Source organism: Oncorhynchus nerka, linkage group LG25 (assembly GCF_034236695.1).
Source record: "Oncorhynchus nerka isolate Pitt River linkage group LG25, Oner_Uvic_2.0, whole genome shotgun sequence".
In the NCBI taxonomy this organism is placed as follows: domain Eukaryota; kingdom Metazoa; phylum Chordata; class Actinopteri; order Salmoniformes; family Salmonidae; genus Oncorhynchus; species Oncorhynchus nerka.
The window spans coordinates 10,651,884-10,668,466 of NC_088420.1; the positions used below are offsets into that span (position 1 = coordinate 10,651,884).

General features: G+C 40.9%; 1 protein-coding gene across 4 annotated transcripts in view; it reads right to left on the reverse strand.

The window, feature by feature from the left end:
• Positions 1-16,583, reverse strand: part of LOC115109033 (PEX5-related protein-like) — a 187,585-nt gene that overhangs the window by 47,121 nt on the left and 123,881 nt on the right. For 3 of the 4 annotated variants that reach the window (XR_003860468.2, XM_029633584.2, XM_029633581.2), the window contains 3 exons: positions 16,347-16,440; positions 11,607-11,636; positions 9,803-9,898 (listed from right to left, as the gene is read on the reverse strand). Coding sequence is in view for 3 of the 4 variants with exons in the window: in XM_029633584.2 (XP_029489444.1) it covers positions 9,803-9,898; positions 11,607-11,636; positions 16,347-16,440 (220 nt within the window). In the remaining variant the exon portion in view is untranslated. The remainder of the gene's footprint in view (positions 1-9,802; positions 9,899-11,606; positions 11,637-16,346; positions 16,441-16,583) is intronic. The other variant, XM_029633583.2, reaches the window with a different exon arrangement.

Consider the following 16,583-nt stretch of genomic DNA (forward strand, 5'->3'; position numbering starts at 1 on the left):
TTCATTTTAGGCCCTGATTACTGTACTGGGCTCCCGAGTGGTGCAGCGGTCTAAGGCACTCTACCTCAGTGCTTGAGGCATCACTACAGACACCCTGGTTCAAATCCAGGCTGTTTCACATCCGGCTGTGATTGGGTGTCCCATAGGGCAGCACCCAATTGGCCCAGCGTCGACCGGGTTTGGGCCGAGATAGGCCATCATTGTAAATAAGAATTTGTTCGTAACTGACTTGATAAAATACATAAATAAGCTCATTATTTTGGACTAGCTCACCATCAATCAGCAAATGACTCAACCTGTAGTGCAGAATTGAGTGATTCATGACCTTTTATAGTACATACAGTATAGGGCTCCACTCCAGCCGATGCTACGCATTGCGCATGGTGATCTTAGGCTTGTGTGCGGCTGCTCGGCCATGGAAAACCGATGAACAGTTCTTGTGCTGACGTTGCTTCCAGAGGCAGTTTGGAACTCTATAGGGAGTGTTGCAACGAGGACAGACAATTTTTACGCATTGCACGCTTCAGCACTCGGCGGTCTCATTCTGTGAGCTTGTGTGGCCTACCACTTCACGGCTGAGCCGTTCTTGAGCCTAAACGTTTCCACTTCACAATAACACTACTTACAGTTGACTAGGGAAGATCTAGTAGGGCAGAAATGTGATGGACTAACTTGTTGGAAAGGTGGCATCCTATGACGGGCCACTTTGAAAGTCACTGAGCTCTTCAATAAGGCCATTCTACTTCCAATGTTTGTCTATGGAGATTGCATGGCCGTGTGCTCAATTTTTTTTTTTTTTTTTTACACCTGTCAGCAATGGGTGTAACTGAAATACCCGAATCCACACATTTTAAGGGGTGTCCACATACTTTTGCGAATGTAACAGGAAGCAAACTACACAATAAATCAGAGGTGTGTTTCTATGGGTCTATCTTATCATTGATTCAATAGTTGTGTGTTCCTATGGGTCTATCTTATCATTGATGCAATAGTTGTGTGTTCCTATGGGTCTATCTTATCGTTGATTAAATAGTTGTGTGTTCCTATGGGTCTATCTTATCATTGATTGAATAGTTGTGTGTTCCTATGGGTCTATCTTATCATTGTTTCAATAGTTGTGTGTACCATGAGCTCAAGGGTTGGCCTATCAAAGCACAGAGCACCTCCAGTTAAATGGTCGGCATGGAGATGAATTGTAGGTGCTTCGATGTTGGCATATTTAGATCGTTCTCAGTCACACAATCGTAATAACATTCGGGAGCACAGGACCATGTATGACACATTCATCCATCTGATAACCGGTACGCTCTTCAGAGTGAGAGATCATTTTCATACTCAACTTCCTCTGTAACTTTCTAGAAATTTCTCTGTACCAAAACGACAGTAATCACCCTCCAAACCAAAAGTGCCTCAGGGAAAATCAAGCGGTGAAAAGGTGAGGCTGTCCCCTGCAGCTTTAATCAAATACTCGGCCCACAGTGACCTTGATCCGGTCTTTTATCAGAGCTGTGATTCCGCTATCTCTGACTCACAGCAAAACACTGTTCCTCAGAGCAGGAGTTAACCTGGTGGCTTTGTAGCTTGCAGCCGGCTCTTTATTTAATAAGACAGGGGTGCCTTCATTGGCTCAATGTGATTGCCACCGTCCCCAAACGGCTTCAACGTCACGACACAACCCTCCCCTGTAGACGTCTCTTTATCACCCTCTGTCCTAATTAAGCACGACCAAAGCATCTGAAGGGCTCTGCTTTTCAGCCCATTATCCTTTTATCATCCCTTTTAATGGTTTTATTGTGAAACGCATGGAAGCCACAACTACTCATCTCTCCTATTATTTTAAAATGTATGATATTTTAGGACATAATTCCTTGGTGTCTTTGCTCTGTCTTTTGATAAATTCCAGAAATTTGGCAATTAAACTAATTGAATAGATTGGCAGCTAGCCTGTGTGACGGAGAGGTATTAGTTTGAGCCACTTGAGCCATCTCCTTCCATTTGTTAATAAGTATGAATGCATGCATATGCTCGGCAATTTAGGGGGAGTGATCTGTGATTACAGGGACCGATATCGATAGTCCAAGCCAGAATTGCTGACCGAGCCAAAAGTGTCTCAGGCCCCCAATTGACGCTCCGGGATACTGTTACCAATCGATCCAACATTTGTCCGGGTGAATCTCCAAATATCATCACTTCTCGGAATTACCTGCCCTGAGGCAAGCCCTTGTATACTTATCCATGTGATTTGAGAGCCTGGGACTTATGGCTCAGAGTCTCCAACAAGACATCATTAACTCCGACATCACTCACATTGGGAAGTGATCCCTAAGTGGGACAAGAGCTCCTTTTTGGGGAGGACACTTTCTCACTGTATTCCTATCTTTACTCCATTAGTGATTGACCTTCCCAGATACGACCGTGTGTAACATCGTACTGTAGCCTTCAGTACAGCACATGTAACGCGATAAGCCCCAGGTCTCTCACATCAGTCAAAACGGGACATGTCCGTTGAACAGGAGCACTACTTACACCTTCTCTAAGAGAATAGTGGAGATACAAGTGCCTTTATAAAGTATCCACACCCCTTGACTTATTCAACATTATGTTGTGTTACAGCCTGAATTCGCCCATCTACACACAATACCCCATAATAACAAAGTGAAAACATGTTTTTAGACATTTTAGCAAATTTATTGAAAATGAAATAGACAAATATTTCCTTTACATAAGTATTCACACCAATTTGCACTCCAATTGCACTCAGGTGCATCCACTTCCATTTTATCATCCTTGAGATGTCACTAGAACTTGATTGGTGCCCACCTGTGGCCAATTCACTTGATTGGACATGATTTAGAAAGAAATACATTTAAGGTTCCACAGTTAACAGTGCATGTCAGAGCAGAAACTATACCCTAAAGTCCAAGGACTTTAAAGTCAATAGATCTCTGAGATTGTAAAGAGGGATATATCTGGGTATAATAAAATGTCTAGTGTTGTGTTGAAAGTTTTCAAGAGCACAGTGGTCTCCATCATTGGGAAATTGAAAACATATGGAACTACCTAGACTCTGCCTAGAGCTGGCCGTCCGACCTAACTGAGCAACCGGGCAAGAAGGACCTAGGTCAGGGAGTTGAACAAGAACCCAATGACCACTCTGACAGAACTACAGAATTCCATAGCTGAGATGGGAGAACATGCCAAAAAGACAACAGTCTCTACAGAACTTGTCAAGTTAAATAAAGGTTAAATAAAAATACAAAATTAAACTTCACCAATCTGGGCTTTATGGGAGAGTCGCCAAATGGAAGCCACTCATGAGAAAAAGGCACAGTTATCACACGTCTAGCACCATCCCTGTTCAGAAGCATGGTGATGGCAGCATCATGCTATGTGAATGCTTTTCAGTGGAAGGGACTGGGAGACTGCTACAGATAGAGCGAACAATGATTGGAGCCAAATACAGGAAAATCCATGACGAGAACCTGCAAACGACCGTAGACTGGGGGCGAAGATTTACATTCCAACAGGACAATGACCCAAAGCATACAGCCTAAGCAACGCTAGAATAGCATCAGAACAAGAATGTGAAAGACTGGCCCAGCCAAAGCCCAGACTTGAATCCCATTGAAAGTCTGTGGAAAGACTTGAAGATTGCTGATCACTGCCGCTCCCCATCTAACTTAACAGAGCTCGAGAAAATCTGCAAGGTAGAATGGGAGAACATCCCCAAATCCAGATGTGTGAAGCTGATACAGACATACCAAAGATGACTCAAAGCTGTAATCACCGCCAAAGGTGCTTCTACACTGAACAAAAATATAAACGCAACATGTAAAGTGTTGGTCCCATGTTTCATGAGCTGCACAAAAAAATCCCAGAAATGTTCCATACGTACATAAAGCTTATTTTTCTCAATTGTTTTACACAAATGTGTTTACATCCCTGTTAGTGAGCATTTCTCCTTTGCCAAGATAATCCATACACCTAACAGGTGTGGCATATCAAAAAGCTGATTAAACAGCATGATCATTACACAGGTGCACTTTGTTGTGCTGGGGACAATAAAAGGCCACTTTAAAATGTGCACACAACACAATGCCAGATGTCACAAGTTTTGAGGGAGCGTGCAATTGGCACGCTGACTGCACGAATATCCACCAGAGCTGTTGCCAGAGAATGTATTGTTAATTTCTCTACCATAAGCGGCCTCCAATGACGTTTTAAAGAATTTGGCAGTACGTCCAACCTGCCTCACAACCCCAAACCATGTGTAACCACGCCAGTACAGGACCTCCACATTCAGCTTCTTCACCTGAGGGATCGACTGAGTGGGTGTGATTTTTTTTTTTACTGATTTCTATATTCAATTATTCCATTGCTGAGGCACTAATTCCAATCACAGAATCGCAATCGCCTTCTATTATTGCTCTGTGTCAACGGAATTTGAATTGCATCATTCCCTCATTACTATTTTCCCATAACAATATCTGGATCTCTCTCTTAAATTGAAGCTGTTTGCAATGGTGTCTCTTCATACCATTGTAGAGCATATCTGTTTTCACCAGACAGACAGCCTTCAAAGGTGAAAACGCATCAGTGGACCAAATGAGCATGAGTTTTGAACCAAAAGGTATTATTCAAAGCCTGATACGTACTCAGAGACATTTCCATGTTTCATATAATTGCAGCCTATTTGGTCACTGATGGGACCACTAGCTTTGTTCTCCTAATTCTCAATGGATGGGAGCACCACAGCTGAAGAGCTCCTATAATCACATAGTCCTATGATGAATCTACCTAGCTATATCTAATTACGGTGACTGTGCCTCCCCTGCTGTTTTACCTGATATGTCTGGCTCCACAATGGCTGACCCATTTACTTTCCTATTGTTAGATGGTGGAAACTCCCATGACCTCGAGCTGGTGCATTTAGTATGGACTATAATGCTGATAGCGAGTGTCATTGGGAGCGAGGTAGCACACAATCACAACGGAGATAATTTTGCACAGAGATAATCAATCAAAAATAAATCAACCTAAAAGCAGTTTCAAGTAGACAGTGTTATTATACCAACGATGATCAAAGACGGTAAGGATAATGGGCTTGAACAGCGAAGTCGGAAAGTGATATTAGAAACTGTCTCATGGACGTATTTGTCGCTAACGATGGAGTTCAACTTAGTTCTCAGACTTATTGCAGTTTGTGAGATCACTGTAGCTTATTGGTTTAAACCTCAATGACTCGAACCAATCAGCATCAACCTGTATCTGTAGGACAGAAGGGCTGCATCTCAATAGTCTCAAGAGGATTTTTCTCCCTGTCTCCTCTGCACTGACCTGTGGACAGAAGCAATATGGTAGATGGATGGCTACTTAAAGTTGTCTGCCCAGTTCTATCACAGCAACTCTAAATGAAGAGGAGGCAAACTATTGAGATTCACCTGAGGGTTAAGAAGCTCTACTCTTTGAGTGTGACCGGCAAGGTTTGACACCCAACATCCTTCACACCATAAGACTGTGTTAGCCCACTGTGCTAAAGTCTAAGCATTAGCTCTGGGAAGTCTTCGCATCTCAGGCAAAGTAACTCAGGCAAATCACATGAAGCAGTACCTTCAATGTGTGCTTCTGCTATATTATGATTACACCTAGTTGTCTCTATCTTCAGGAACAATTCAGGAGTGAAATACTTAAATGGCCCAGGTGCAGTTGACTGACCTTATACAGGTAAGGTGTCCGAAATCTCTCTCCGCTTACCTCGACATAGGGCTGTTATGGTGACCGTATTACGGCCAGTCACCAGTCATGACCGCAGTCAAATTCCATGTGACTGTTGAGTTACAGTAACTAAACTTCTCCAAAACTGCACTGATGCAGCTGATGGTCATTAGAGGTCTACCAAACTTGTTAACTACCAGTCGCTAACTGCCTGGTACTCAGTGGTCTATTGTCCCTCTAATTACTCTGACATCAATGCAAATGCATTCGAAAATCTAATTAAACACTTCATGAGAGCCCAATGAGCCCATGTTGCGCAACATTTCTATTGGCTATGCAATTGCGTGAGAAAACAGAGTGATGGCCTCTACTAAAAAGAGGAGGATCCCATCAGCTTTCTATAGGCTAGGCCTACTATATTTATTTCTCAACTTTCCTAATTGTAATGGATTTCCTCCTCTTCGTCTGAAGAGGTGTAGCAAGGATCGGACCAATACGCAGCGTGATAAGTGTCCATGTTTAAATAGAAAAGACTGAACATGACACAAATAACAAAGTGAAATGGAAACAAAACAGTCCCGTGTGGCACAAACACTGACACAGGAAACAATCACCCACAAAATACCCAAAGAATATGGCTGCCTAAATATGGTTCCCAATCAGAGACAATGATAAACACCTGCCTCTAATTGAGAACCAATCTAGGCAACCATAGACCTTCATAAACACCTAGATGGAAACAACCCCATAAATCTACAAAAAAACCTAGATAGTACAAACACCCTATATGAGACAAAAACACACATATCACCCATGTCACACCCTGACCTAACCAAAATAATAAAGAAAACAAAGAATACTAAGGTCAGGGCGTGACACTAATATTTATCACCTTGCTGTGCTTTGCAGCTGGAGTAGCCTACCTGGCTACCTGTCCTCCATTCGCTATTCAAGTGCATACGAATTATCTATTTTTTTACCCGCCTGCTCTGAAAGGTGCATGATAATGGCCCATTCAAAATGAAAACTAATTTCACACTTATATTATTTAGCATACTGTAAAAACAAGATTAGATTGAAAATAGTCTGGGTGAAAATATGATCAATTGTGAATTTTGCCCAGAGTGTGCAGTCTGAGGCAAGAAACAGCGTATGCATTTGTTTGCAACTTTCTCAAATCATAGTCGCATGCATTATGTTAATTTGTGCATTTTTTATTGAACCTTTATTTAACTAGGCAAGTCAGTCAGTAAATAATAATTTGTTCTTAATTACTATGACGGCCTACACTGGCAAAACCCAGACGACGCTGGGCCAATTGTGAGCCGCCCTATGGGACTCCCAATCACGGCCGGATGTGATACAGCCTGGATGTAGCCTAGTCCATAGGCCTATATATTTTGCTAGGGTTTGCATCAAAACTAAAGTGGCCAAATACTGTAACTCTAAGCATAGCCTATAGGCCTGGGACTCCTGGAACAGGGTTGGAGACATGTGTTTTTACAAGCCCAGTCATTGTGCAATCGCTTGTGAAAACAGAGTGATGGCCTCTATTAAAAAGAGGAGGGTTCCAGTCCAGTCATTGTGCAATCGCTTGTGAAAACAGAGTGATGGCCTCTATTAAAAAGAGGAGGGTTCCAGTCCAGTCATTGTGCAATCGCTTGTGAAAACAGAGTGATGTCCTCTATTAAAAAGAGGAGGGTTCCAGTCCAGTCATTGTGCAATTGCGTGTGAAAACAGAGGTTTGACTGGCCACTATTTAGAAGAGGTTCACAGATTTCTTGTGCTGCTATTTTTATTGCTCAATTCTTAACCCAATGAGCCCCACGTGACGCCTTTTAAACAATGGAATGTATTTATTTCTTCTGCATCCACCATTAGTCTGTGTGATTAATGGGAGGCTGAGCTAGAGTGGTGTTTGTGAGACAAGGGCGGATACCGCTGGAGCCCGGGGCCAGGTCTTTTTACAAAAACGGCTGTAGAGTCCGAATGGTTTGAGCCACTGTCTATTAAAACCTATCTATGAAAAGCTGAGACTCTCACAAACAAATGTAACATGTATCTCTCTATGATGCTCACAAGCTAGACAGCTAATCCATGGACATAGTGTCTATAATACTGTGATAAGCTCACATAGTTGCTGTCACAAACTCCACACAGTCGTCACTGAGTAGTTGGATATTAATTTCCCACTGAGTAAATCATTTATGTACTTACAGCTTCATATACATTTAGCTTTGTTTTTGCTTTGGCAGACCTTATTGTTGCATTGACATTTGTCAATAAAACTCACGAATACAACTGTTTATGTCAAATTGTTTTGTGTTCTACTTGGTTGTCCTGGTTGTCCTGAGAAGAACATGGTAAAGCACTTCATTATGAGGCTAAATATAAGGACTGATCAGGCAGATAAATAAAAATACCCTTTTTCCCCCTGGGGTCTCGGGACTGATAGGGACTGATAGGGTTCAACTTAAGCACATTAATCTGCTTTACAACTGGCGTAGCTTACCTGGCATATTCAGATCGTAACCGTGGGAACTGCTTCCTCCATTCGCTATTCGAGGCTACGGATTTGTTTTGTTTTTGTGAGCCATTCTAAATCAAAAATATTTCCACACATACATTAGGCTATACGTAAAGAACATATTACATTTAGAATTGTCTGTTGGGTGGGAATATTATAAAGTGCTTGTTGAATTGTGAATGAGAGACTGATGTAAGTGTGTGAAGCCTGCGTAGGAAACAGAGCAGATCAAATACAGGCCAGTCATGCAAAATGTTTCAAACCACCATTAGAGTCACATCATGCAACCTTCTCATTTATTAGTAATCAAAGCATATAGCCTAAGGTTTTTAAAACTAACGTTGCATAAATAACTCTAATTAAGCATAGGAGAACCTGTTTCAAGTTATCACTATGTAAACAGCTTAACGCAGAATAGCAGAATGTGTGCCATCCCATGGAAATCATTTTGGAAAAATATTCAATTTTTTTGATTCAGCTATGTTCAGCAGTATTCTTCTTCTTATAAAATAATATAAAATAATGCAACAGGAATTATAAACAAATCTTGCCTGCTACATAAAAAAAAAAACTTTATTTAAATGAAGTAGTGTATCCCACAGCCATATGGCATAGCCAAATCAGGGCCTAACATAAGGACGACTCAGAATATGCTATTCTGTTCTTCTGAAATAGGCTACGTCATAATGTTTCTTTAGACCTGCTTAAAATAAATCATGGATTTATTGTGACGGTGTAGGTAAGGTAACCATGGTTCTGGAGTGCCTCATGCACTTCATGTTTTACTTTTTTGTGTTTGTTGTTGAATTTAGTCAATAACTGAGCTGATCAATTAGCTCAGTTGATCAGGTGTGGTTTGTAGTTGGAACAAAATCCTGCAGTAGCTGTGGCACTCCAGGAACAGTGTTGCCTATCCCTGAAAATGGATGTATTAGACTTTTAAAATGTAGATGTTCTAAAAGTCTGCATCGGTGGCTTGTAGACTATGTGTGGAAGCCCAGAGATGCTAAACGTATTTATGTTAATTTATGTTCATGTTACCTTTGCATGGCAGTTAACGGCTGATAAAATGTCATGACCACCACAGCCCTAGCTCGACAGCTGCCTTGGTGTGCTCAACTCAATCCCCCTCCTCTTGTCTTGACAGCTGCCTTGGTGTGCTCAAACTCAATCCCCCTCCTCTTGTCTCGACAGCTGCCTTGGCTCGCTCAAACTCAATCCACCTCCTCTTACCTTCACAGCTGCCTTGGCTCGCTCAAACTCAAACCCCCTCCTCTTACCTCCACAGCTACCTTGGCTCGCTCAAACTCAATCCCCCTCCTCTTACCTTCACAGCTGCCTTGGCTCGCTCAAACTCAATCCCCCTCCTCTTACCTCCACAGCTGCCTTGGCTCGCTCAAACTCAATCCCCCTCCTCTTACCTCCACAGCTGCTTTGGCTCGCTCAAACTCAATCCCCTCCTCTTACCTCCACAGCTGCCTTGGCTCGCTCAAACTCAATCCCCCTCCTCTTACCTCCACAGCTGCCTTGGCTCGCTCAAACTCAATCCCCTCCTCTTACCTCCACAGCTGCCTTGGCTCGCTCAAACTCTTCCTCCAGGGACTGGTTTCTGGACAGGAGGGCACCGCCACCGAACCGCTCTTTACTCAAACGGCCCTGTCACACACACACACACACACACACACACACACACACACACACACACACACACACACACACACACACACACACACACACACACACACACACACACACACACACACACACACACACACACAGCCAGGCGAAAGGAGAGGAGACAGACAGACAGAGAGGGGTGCAGGGTCAGCCATCTCTGCCTTCCCCGGGGAGGGGTAAATATCTCTGCCTCGGCAAAGCCTTTGACATGCTCATAACCCTGAAATGTGCTGATGGTAGCATTGTTATAGCATCTGACAATGCCTCATGCTGCTTTTGAAAATAAGTGGACTAGTTTGCATTTCTACATGTGTTGTACTTTGTGTATATGTATACGTGTTTTGTGACTGAGCAACATATCTAGCAAAACTGGTACCAAATATGAATTGTGCTGAAATAGCGTAATGTGTTTGGATGTAGTGCATTACTAGAGTAACTGGTGATGTTTGTAGCCTAAGACTAGGGAATCAATTATGAAGACCAAGGAATTAAAATGAAGTACATGTTCCATACAGGGAGACATTTTGTAGCTCCCAGGTAGAACGCAAGTCAGTGGCCTCCCACTGCCACAGCTGCCTGGTTGTCACATTCTGATGACTAATCTGTTCTGTAAAACCCGGTGTCAGCTCAGCCATTACCTGTAACATTCCATGTTCCATTTTCATAGCTGGCCATTAGAAGGACACGATTTATGCGAGGTCTAATTGAAGTTGGCTTATCTAGATATTAATGGCCTCCAGAGAATTAGCTTCCGCGCTTAATGTTGCCTACTACTTCATGCGATTTATAATGGTAAAAAGGAAAAAAACTTTTTTTTAAACGTGCAGTGTCTAAAGTTTATTTCCCAGCTTTCCAAGCAGTTCTACATGCTGTTGTGTGAAAATGTCAAGGCCCAGTGGTACAGGAAAGCTGTAGGGAGGTGTGAAGGAGTTTAGTCGGTTTTAGTCTTTTTTCATATATAGCCAGTTATCATTACTCATTGTATTTATTCATTGCATTGTTATCTTTCTATTTTTCTCTCTGTGTTAATCAGAACGGGACCATAAGTAAGCATTTCACTGTTAGTTTACGAAACACCTGTTGTTTACGAAGCATGTGACAAATAAATGTTTTATTTATTTTTGATTTGACATCATTCCTCTGTCAACATATTGCGTGCGTGACCACCTGCCAAGTAAAGGAAACCAAAGCCGCTGTTTACAGTATCGCTGTCGTTGACTTACAATGGTTCCCCTGGGGTGAAACAAATGTAGCGTTTGTTTGAGTATAACTCCCCATCTTCTGTGGCCATCTTTAATCCAAAATCTATTATTTAGAGGTTGCTTAGCCGGTCTCTGTGAGATACACTGTGGGCTTGAATGGGCTCAGAGTAAGGCTACTGAATTACTCATGATCTATTCATCTAATAATGGTCGGATAGTAACAGGAGTCTCAGGCTAACCTGTATAGAGACCACGGCCACTGAGGAGGGAAGTGCTCGACATTTGGACCTCAGAGCACCACAAAGGAACAATTTAAAAAGCCAACATGGACCCCTCTTGGTTGAACTACTTTTGTCATCCAAAACGTTACCCTTGTTGTGAACCGTCAACACATATTTCTTCTGTTTTTGGATTCTGTGGTGATGTTGTCTGTTCAGTGCAAATGTCTTTTGATATTATAGGAAAGGATGCGTAGAGGGGCTTACATGTCTTCCACTAATATACTGTCTGTTGAGCTGTAATGGAAGAATATGAGGTGTTAGCACAAGATGGCGGTTAAAACACGGTCACATCACAGGGATCCAGTACAGTGACTGGAATTATGGTTTGCATGAGTCTCAATTAGGGTTACAAAGGGAGGCCATGTTACTGGTAACTTTACAAATGTACCAGTAAACTACAGATTATTATTTATTTTTTTACTTTTAAGGATTTTAAATCATTTTCATAACATGTAAAACATACAAAAATAATAAAAATAAAATGTTTTAAATATGAAAAATAAAATGACAAAGGTGTAAAACATTATCCTTGATATAACCCATCAACTTAGTGAATACTATTATATTTTGTACACGTTTTTATTTATTTTATTATGTGAGATGTCATATGTTTATTGTAAATGTCATGGTGCTGAACTGGTGGAAGTTGTGAAAAAATTCGATCGTTGGAAGAGTTGCAGAGTTAATTGCAAATGATGTCATTGTTGATTCAAAGATTGTTTCATTAATTAGGCTATTTTCTCTTGAGCCATATGGTCTAATCAATAGAAACTCATGAAAAATACATAGATATACACTACCGTTCAAAAGTTTGGAGTCACTTATAAATGTCCTTGTTTTTGAAAGAAAAGCACATTTTTGTCCATTAAAATTACATCAAATTGATCAGAAATACAGTGTAGACATTGTTAATGTTGTAAATGACTATTGTAGCTGGAAACAGCTGATTTTTTAAAATGGAAAATCTACTCCATCACTCCTGTGTTTCAATGGCACGTTGTGTTAGGTAATCCAAGTTTATGTTAGCACAGCTGAAAACTGTTGTCCTGATTAAAGAAGCAATAAAACTGTCCTTTAGACTAGTTGAGTATCTGGAGAATCAGCATTTGTGGGTTCGATTACAGGCTCAAAATGGCCAAAAACAAAGCACTTTCTTCTGAAACTCGTCAGCCTATTCTTGTTCTGAGAAATGAAGGCTATTCCATGCCAGAAATTTCATAAGAAACTGAAGATCTCGTACAACGCTGTGTACTTCTCCCTTCACAGAACAGCGCAAACTGGCTCTAACCAGAATAGAAAGAGGGGTGGGATGCCTCGGTGCACAACTGAGCAAGAGGACAAGTACATTAGAGTGTCTAGTTTGAGAAATAACAAGTCCTCAACTGGCTTTATTAAATAGCACCCGCAAACATCAGTCTTAACGTCAACAGTGAAGAGGCCATTCCGGGATGCTGGCCTAGGCAGAGTTGCAAAAAAAAAGCCATATCTCAGACTGGCCAATAAAAATGAAAGATTAAGATGGGCAAAATAACACAGACACTGGACAGAGGAAGATTGGAAAAAAGTGTTATGGACAGACAAATCTAAGTTTGAGGTGTTCAGATCACAAAGAAGAACATTCGTGAGATGCAGAAAAAAATGAAAAGACGCTGGAGAAGTGCTTGACGCCGTCTGTCAAGAATGGTAGAGGCAATGTGATGGTGCTTTGATGGAGGTAAAGTGGGAGATTTGTACAGGGTAAAAGGGATCTTGAAGAAGGAAGGCTATCACTCCATTTTGCAACGCCATGCCATACCCTGTGGACAGCACTTAATTTGAGCCAATTTCCTCCTACAACAGGACAATGACCCAAAGCACAGCTCCAAACTATGCAGCTTGACCGTATGGTACGTAAGAAGTGCCCATCAAGCCAATCCAACTTGTGGGAGGTGCTTCAGGAAGCATGGGGTGAAATCTCTTCAGATGACCTCAACAAATTGACAACTAGAATGCCAAAGGTCTGCAGGGCTGTAATTGCTGCAAATGGAGGATTCTTTGACGAAAGCAAAGTTTGAAGGACACAATTATTATTTCAATTAAAAATCAATATTTATAACCTTATCAACATCTTGACTATATTTCCCATTAATTTTGCAACTCATTTCATGTGGGTTTTCATGGAAAACAAGGACATTTCTAAGTGACCCCAAACTTTTGAATGGTAGTAAAAATATTTAGAACAAAATAGAAAGGTACATTTCCTGAAGAAAATGTGGTGTTGTTTTAAAGTATGTATGGTTGTGAAATAGGTTATAGTAGTGGTAGTGACTGCAGTAGTAATGGTGGTGACTGGTTATAGTAGTGGTAGTGACTGCAGTAGTAATGGTGGTGACTGGTTATAGTAGTGGTAGTGACTGCAGTAGTAATGGTGGTGACTGGTTATAGTAGTGGTAGTGACTGCAGTAGTAATGGTGGTGACTGGTTATAGTAGTGGTAGTGACTGCAGTAGTAGTAATGGTGGTGACTGGTTATAGTAGTGGTAGTGACTGCAGTAGTAATGGTGGTGACTGGTTATAGTAGTGGTAGTGACTGTGAGTAGTAATGGTGGTGACTGGTTATAGTAGTGGTAGTGACTGCAGTAGTAATGGTGGTGACTGGTTATAGTAGTGGTAGTGACTGCAGTAGTAATGGTGGTGACTGGTTATAGTAGTGGTAGTGACTGCAGTAGTAATGGTGGTGACTGGTTATAGTAGTGGTAGTGACTGCAGTAGTAATGGTGGTGACTGTAGTTATAGTAGTGGTAGTGACTGCAGTAGTAATGGTGGTGACTGGTTATAGTAGTGGTAGTGACTGCAGTAGTAATGGTGGTGACTGGTTATAGTAGTGGTAGTGACTGCAGTAGTAATGGTGGTGACTGGTTATAGTAGTGGTAGTGACTGCAGTAGTAATGGTGGTGACTGGTTATAGTAGTGTTAGTGACTGCAGTAGTAATGGTGGTGACTGGTTATAGTTGTGGTAGTGACTGCAGTAGTAATGGTGGTGACTGGTTATAGTAGTGGTAGTGACTGCAGTAGTAATGGTGGTGACTGGTTATAGTAGTGGTAGTGACTGCAGTAGTAATGGTGGTGACTGGTTATAGTAGTGGTAGTGACTGCAGTAGTAATGGTGGTGACTGGTTATAGTAGTGGTAGTGACTGCAGTAGTAATGGTGGTGACTGGTTATAGTAGTGGTAGTGACTGCAGTAGTAATGGTGGTGACTGGTTATAGTAGTGGTAGTGACTGCAGTAGTAATGGTGGTGACTGGTTATAGTAGTGGTAGTGACTGCAGTAGTAATGGTGGTGACTGGTTATAGTAGTGGTAGTGACTGCAGTAGTAATGGTGGTGACTGGTTATAGTTGAAAAAGTAGGTAAATGGAAAGATTGAATGATTGGTTGATCGGTTGATTGGATAAGACAGGATAGTATGAAACATGTAAAAGTGGGTTTGGTGTCTCTAGTTACTGTTGGTGAGTTATTTTATGAGAAAGTTGGTTTTGTGTCTCTAGCTTGGACATTTTATGCATATTTTAAATGGTTATATTTATAAAAAAAAGCATAACTGGCATAAAAAAAATCGGAATGCAAGGAACATCTCAACGTTGGTTTGACGTTGATATCTTAAACGATGTAAGATCATCGGCGAATCCAAATACCTCCCAATCAAGCCTATGGAGCTTTTATGAACATTTAAAATGATTATAGTTCAAAAAGTATAAATGGTATAAAAATTCAGAATGCAATCTAATCTGAATGCAAGCAATTTGAACATCTCAACTTTGGTTTGGTGTTGATAGTTTAAACAGTTTAAGGGTTAGACATAACATAGTAAATGTAAATCTATCTCCTCCATTTAGTATAATATGTTACGTTTCGTATGGTATGTATTAATTTATGGATGTCCATTATCTATTTCGTATGATACTGTATGTTTACGAATTAATATTTGTATGATATATTACGAATTGAAATTCGTACAATATGTTAAGAATTTGCAATACATATGATGTTACGAATTCCAATTAAGCTAATGTTAGCTAGGTGGCTAACGTTAGCTAGGCTAGGGGTTAGGGTTAAGTTTAAGATAAGGTTAAATGGTTAGGGGAAGGGTTAGCTAACATGCTAAGATGTTTCAAAGTAGTTAAAAAAAGGAGTAAATAGTTGCAAAGTGGCTAACATGCTAAAGTTGTCCGTGGTGAGATTCGAACCCGAAACCTTTGGGTTGCTATATGTTCATGTAATAAAGTAAACTTCTGTCTTATGTAACCATACCAAACATAGCATATCACACCAATATGAGTGTATTGTATTTACTTTTACTATGTTACAACTAGTGTATGAGACCAGGCTGAAATTTTCCCCATGTAAATCAATGGCCCTTTTATTGTCATTGAAATGCATTGGGAGCTCATTTAAATATTGTGGTAGTACAAAAGGTATGAATACTGTCAAAAATATTTTCTCAAGCAATCTAAGCTGGGGCAGTCTGCACATTTGAAAGTTGTTTTCATGTTAATAGCCTGAGTCGTTTAATAGCTAGAGCAGGCAGAATAATAATAAGTAGTATGTAAGAAATATAGTTGTGTTGTGTTTTGCCTTCAGCAAGCACATTAATCGATTTTTTTATATTCATTAATTTCTTAAAAAGTTATTCAAGTATAAATTACAAACTTGACGTATTAATTTCCAAAATGACCCAAATTGCAGGTAAATTGCAGGTTGTTTTACAACCCTAGTACCAATCAACTTCCATCAAACCTCTCAACATGTCACAAAGAAGCCTACCACACTTCTAATCAAAACAATACACTTTTTAGGTAAAAAGCTTTCAACTTCAAAGGACTGTTGATTTCAAGTGCAGACGGAAGAGACAATAATGGCCTGACTCAGCAATGACTACTCAGGACTCAATAGCCAAGGCACTTACTTGAAATGCTAGAGCTGGCTCGGCCTCTGCTATGGTATTTACTTCCAAAGAGCTCTTGGAGGGTGGCTCTGATTGCGTTTTGCAGTCTATGGACCTAAAGAGAAAGGACAGAAAGGACAGTTGAATCAATAATACATGCATTAATTACTCCCCAAACACGATTAAGTCAGAGCACTTGACTTTCTTCAGCTTTCTTGATGATGCTTCAACAGTGTGCAGACCTTCTGAAAGGCTCTT